Source organism: Salmo trutta, chromosome 31 (assembly GCF_901001165.1).
Source record: "Salmo trutta chromosome 31, fSalTru1.1, whole genome shotgun sequence".
Classification (NCBI taxonomy): domain Eukaryota; kingdom Metazoa; phylum Chordata; class Actinopteri; order Salmoniformes; family Salmonidae; genus Salmo; species Salmo trutta.
Genome location: NC_042987.1, coordinates 12,932,414 through 12,938,413, shown reverse-complemented (window position 1 = coordinate 12,938,413; position 6,000 = coordinate 12,932,414). Strand labels below are relative to the sequence as shown.

Here is a 6,000-nt window from a genome sequence, read left to right as displayed (position 1 = left end):
CAATACCCGTCTAATTGCATAATTTCTACAATTCCACATTTTAAGAACTTAATTCCCTGGGTGCATGGGTTCTACTGTTCTATTTTGCTGAATAAAAAGCATGCCTAAGTGTCTGGAATTTGTATTATAATACGGGGGGGCCTGGAGGGAGAGGAGGCTAACACCCATGCAGGTCAGACCGTCGGTCAGTCACCGGCGCAGAGCTTGGCATGTTGACCTGAGCAGAGCAAAGCATTAAGGAAGCCAAAGGAAGCTCTCACTTATCAGGCTCCATCTCTCTCTGGCTCCTGGACCCAACAGTTTAGTACTGACACTGATTAAGTACGGCACATTGGGATTTGAAAGAGAGAACATAAGTATGTGAAAAGGATTTAATGTATGCACAATGTACTGTACCTTTAAATTACTCCTATTTCTCTTGACTTGGACAGCTGTGGCATTGCGTGGACTGAAATCAGGGTCTGATCAGTGTTTAAATAAGTGTTATGTAAAAGTCTCAGAATCACAGTCCCATCTCCATTATTTACATAATAAGATAATGGATATAATCTGAACTCAAACCCAGTGAATGATAGCTTTGATTTATGATTACTCATCCAAATAAGAGCTGCCTTAGGGTTTTTTTAACCAGAAGAGAGAAAAACACATCATTGACGATGTGCTGCTCAAAAGCATTTGAGAATGATTGGCAGGGAACAATCTTAAAATAAATTAGCCTGAAAACAATTATACAGTTGAATAGCTCTTAGGGTGACATTTTGACAAGCAAAAAAGTGGTGCTGATGACAAACCAAACGATATCACTTTGAGTCTGCACGTTCCTTATTTCCTTGGTGATCAACAGTATCATTTGATCTCTCTCATTGCATCTCAATCTCAGTCTGCAACAGACACAGAACGCATTTGCATCCCGTGTCTGCTCCGTTTATGCACATTCCTGCTTATCCCTGCCCTCTGATAGACATGAAAAAATGGAGGGTTATGGAAATAAATGCTGCTACAAGTACAGTAGAGTACTGAGAGTGATTAGGGTCTCTTTTGACATTACCACTGCTTTTCTTGCCTCGTCAGGACTGGTCCTTGACAGGTCGACATTCCTGACCTATTAAAATCCAACCTGGTGTAATACAGTATGAAAACAGCTATTAATGCATTGCCAGTAAGACTTTGACTCTGCAATCACTTCACAATGTTCATTTGGAGAGGCGGCTTTGCCCATCTGTTCTGAATTTACTTCTTTGCCACACGTCCAAGGAGGTTGTGTTACAGTATTGTAATTCGGAAATCCTAATGGTCTCTTCCTCAAAGCTCTCTGTCCTTATGCAGCTGGGGTAAGAAATAAAGGAAATAGACGTTTATGGAGATGTGCTTCAAGACAAGTCTCTTCCCTAGAAAAATGACATTTCCAAAGGTGACCTTTGGATTTGGTCAAACGGCTGTGGTCTGTTTTATACTATGGAAGCTGATCCTGGTGGGTGAGGTGGGGAGGGACATGGCACGTGCCACGCGCACTCTCAGGGCATGGTTGTCCTGCCAACGATGCCATCTTTTCCTGGCTGCTGAGCGCACCTGGGAGATGACAATGAAATATTGTATTAGTGGTGGGCAGGCAGTCTATCTGGTAGGACACACAATATCTAGGGCACAAGAAATCTCTTGAACTTGAATTGACATATTTTATTTAACCTTTATTTAACTAGGTAAGTCAGTTAATAAGAACAAAATCTTATTTACAATGACGGCTACCCAGGCCAAACCCTCCCCTAACACGGACGACACTGGGCCAATTGTGCACCGCCTTATGGGGCTCCCGATCACGGCCGGCTGTGACAGTAGTGATGCCTCTAGCACTGCGATGCAGTGCCTTAGACCGCTACGCCACTCGGTCAACAAACAATCTTTACAAAATGGTACAGAACCATATACAGTGAATAGCTTCTAAAGTATCCACAGTAGACTTCAATCAGTGTCTTTTTTTTCATGTGTATAAATCAATGAAAGCTTCATAGATGCAGTTGAGAACAGCAGAAGCAGAAGGGAGCCACATTTTTCACGACCCTTTTTATGTTACTTGAATGAATTTCAGCAATGATGGACCACTAAAGTAAGGGGGAAATAGGTCTAGAAAAATAGAGAGCACCTTCATTAAAGTTTGTAAAAGAAAATAGCCTGCAGGATATTGACGGTAAAAGTAGGGTCTCAGGACTTTTTGTCCACTGCCTCTCATAACGGTCCGCCACACAGCGAAGCCCACGCGTAAAAAGACCATTGTTGACTAACCTCGCCATTAAGAAAGCAGTAGAATACTGACACAAAGAACCCCTGGAAAACAAGACAGAACAACGTTAGAATGTACAGAATGTAACTTCATATGTAAAATCTGTTTTCATAGATCTTTATTAATTCACTCAAATAAGGATGTACAATAATTCAATTCACTCAAATACAGGTGAAGTCACTCAAATAGGGATGTACAATATTGGACAATAATCACCTATTGTCAGATATTTTATAGTGAGTCCAAATAATGAGATTGTTACTCAAGGTGGGCTAGCAATAGGCATTTTTTTTCAGAGTGAAAATGTGATTCATGTAATAAAAATGCCACTTTCTGCAAAGTGTTTACCAGTGGCGGTCAGTGATGTTTTTTGTTTTTGCATGGCCTTATTTCTATGAAAGCATATTGGATGACTGTCATTCATATCCATTTTTCCAGTTCAATGTAACAGTGATAGGTTTAGGCTACTACATAATAATAGTACTCTAATTTTCCTTATACCCATCATGAGGTTGCTATAACTTAGCCTATAAATGAACGTTTACAATGTACAGTAGGTGCACACAGGTTGAGAGACCATTTGAGGTGACATGATATTCTGTAGGGTGTGATCATTAGTCCAACATTTGCAAATGAGAGTTTCAATTGGACAAATTCAGGTATGTTTATCCCCGTTTGGTTCCTTTTGCTTGCGCTTAAGAAAAGTTTTTCAACAGAATCGGCAGAATAAATACACCCCTGATCACCCGTAAACACAATTCACTTTCATAGCAGCCACATTCTATTCCTTCTCGCATCTATGCTCTCTCCTCTCGCCTTTTCCCTTCGCTTGTGGACTTCAACACACAACACATTAGGCTAAAAAAGCTTTCCAAGCCAAACCATATCTTAACCGCTACACACAGCCTAAAGTAGTTGTCAACATATTAGCTAATGTGAAGTCAACATAGCATATAGAACTAACGAGTTAGTAAACCCGCTACAATCATGCAGTAACGTTAGTGTACAGTCAGTAAACTGGTGTTTACAACATATTCTCTGCCCCAATGAGTAACTTGTATAGATATGAAAAAAAAGCAATTGAATCAATGATTCACAAACATATAAGAACAATTCTGCACTGCACTTCACATTCAGGGCAGTCTGTATTTCACATTTCAACATAGCAATAATAGAAGTACCGATTCATGATGGAACAGCCTTTTAAGAATAGTCTAAAACTGGCCCCTATTCTCTGCACACCTTCACTGAGCACCATTAACACATACAGTACCGTCTCCCCACCCACTCAGCCTTGCATTGTGGAGCAAAGATTTACACCGAGAATAGTCAATGTAGACAAACTCACGCCCACATACATTCTCCTGACAGCTCAGAACACTTGTGTCCTCCTCCCAGAGTGCTAAGAACCTTGGCGTGACCCTGGACAACACCCTGTCGTTCTCCACTAACATCAAGGCGGTGACCCGATCCTGTAGGTTCATGCTCTACAACATTCGCAGAGTACGACCCTGCCTCACACAGGAAGCGGCGCAGGTCCTAGTCCAGGCACTTTTCATCTCCCGTCTGGATTACTGCAACTCGCTGTTGGCTGGGCTCCCTGCCTGTGCCATTAAACCCCTACAACTCATCCAGAACGCCGCAGCCCGTCTGGTGTTCAACCTTCCCAAGTTCTCTCACGTCACCCCGCTCCTCCGCTCTCTCCACTGGCTTCCAGTTGAAGCTCGCATCCGCTACAAGTCCATGGTGCTTGCCTACGGAGCTGTGAGGGGAACGGCACCTCCGTACCTTCAGGCTCTGATCAGGCCCTACACCCAAACAAGGGCACTGCGTTCATCCACCTCTGGCCTGCTCGCCTCCCTACCTCTGAGGAAGCACAGCTCCCGCTCAGCCCAGTCAAAACTGTTCGCTGCTCTGGCACCCCAATGGTGGAACAAGCTCCCTCACGACGCCAGGACAGCGGAGTCAATCACCACCTTCCGGAGACACCTGAAACCCCACCTCTTTAAGGAATACCTGGGATAGGATAAAGTAATCCTTCTACCCCCCCCAAAAGATTTAGATGCACTATTGTAAAGTGGTCGTTCCACTGGATATCTTAAGGTGAATGCACCAATTTGTAAGTCGCTCTGGATAAGAGCGTCTGCTAAATGACTTAAATGTAAATGTAAATTGTAAAGCAACGAGGGACAGGTTTACAAAGCCTTACAATAGTACAAAGGGTCCTTCTTCCACAGGCTATAAAACCTGAAATGAACAGCATATTAAAGCTAAAGAAAATGATAAAGATTTAAAAGGTTCAAGAGTTGTGTTTTCTTGGGAAGGAGCAATTTGGTAAAGAAAAAAAAGACTCCATGATCTTACCTGAAATGATTGTAGAAATGAATTGAAATAAATAAAAACTATTTGCGAGATGTCGTCCTCCCCAGGATTCACAAAAAACAGCATGTAGGTGATCCCCAGCAGAGGCAGTAGCACTAATGTTGCTTTTACAGCTTTTCTGTGAAGGAAATAACAGCAGTACTCCAATTAAGTTACAAAAGTAATTTGTGAAAGTGGTTGCTTCTAAAGGGAAGATGTGTAAATGTTTCAATGTACTTACACTACCGGTCAAAAGTTTTGGAACACCTACTCATTCAAGGGTGTTTCTTTATTTTTACTATTTTCTACATTGTAGAATAATAGTGAAGACATCAAAACTATGAAATAACACATATGGAATCACGTAGTAACGAAAAAAGTGTTAAACAAATCAAAGTATATTTTATATTTGAGATTCTTCAGATAGCCACCCTTTGCGTTGATGACAGCTTTGCACATTCTTGGCCTTCTCTCAACCAGCTTCATGAGGTTGTCACCTGGAATGCATTTCAATTAACAGGTGTGCCTTCTTAAAAGTTAATTTGTGGAATTTCTTTCCTTCATAATGCGTTTGAACCAATCAGTTGTGTTGTGACAAGGTATACAGAAGATAGCCCTATTTGGTAAAAGACCAAGTCCATATTATGGCAAGAACAGCTCAAATAAGCAAAGAGAAACAACAGTCCATCATCACTTTAAGACATGAAGGTCAGTCAATACAGAACATTTCAAGAACTTTGAAAGTTTCTTCAAGTGTAGTTGCAAAAACCATCAAGCGCTATGATGAAACTGGCTCTCATGAGGACTGCCACAGGAATGGAAGACCCAGAGTTACCTCTGCTGCAGAGGATAAGTTCATTAGAGTTACCAGTCTCAGAAATTGCAGCCCAAATAAATGTTTCACAGAGTTCAAGTAACAGACACATCAACATCAACTGTTCAGAGGAGACTGTGTGAATCAGGCCGTCATGGGGGAATTTATGCAAAGAAAACACTACTAAAGGACACCAATAATAAGCAGATACTTGCATGGGCCAATAAAAACAAACAATGGACATTCGTCCAGCGGAAATGTGTCCTTTGGTCTGGAGTCTGTCACGCCCTGATCTGTTTCACCTGTCTTTGTGATTGTCTCCACCCACCTCCAGGTGTCACCCGTTTTCCCCATTAGTCCCTGGATATTTATTCCGGTGTTCCGTGTTTGTCTGTTGCCAGTTCATCTTGTCTTGTCAACCAGCGTGTTTTTTCCTGCTCCTTCTTATCTCTCTTTTGCTAATCCTCCTGGTTTTGACCCTTGCCTGCCTTGACTCTGAACCCACTGGTCTGACCATACTCCCTGCCCTGACCTTGAGTCTGCCTGC

At 42.1% G+C, this 6,000-nt stretch overlaps 1 protein-coding gene across 2 annotated transcripts in view; it reads right to left on the bottom strand.

The window, feature by feature from the left end:
• Positions 1-825: 825 nt before the first annotated feature.
• The window catches only part of LOC115169568 (corticotropin-releasing factor receptor 2-like), a 110,880-nt gene continuing 105,705 nt past the window's right edge, over positions 826-6,000 (bottom strand). For both annotated transcript variants that reach the window (XM_029725306.1, XM_029725307.1), the window contains 3 exons: positions 4,643-4,778; positions 2,281-2,322; positions 826-1,569 (listed from right to left, as the gene is read on the bottom strand). In XM_029725306.1, coding sequence (XP_029581166.1) covers positions 1,429-1,569; positions 2,281-2,322; positions 4,643-4,778 — 319 coding nt within the window. In that variant the 3' untranslated portion in view covers positions 826-1,428. The remainder of the gene's footprint in view (positions 1,570-2,280; positions 2,323-4,642; positions 4,779-6,000) is intronic.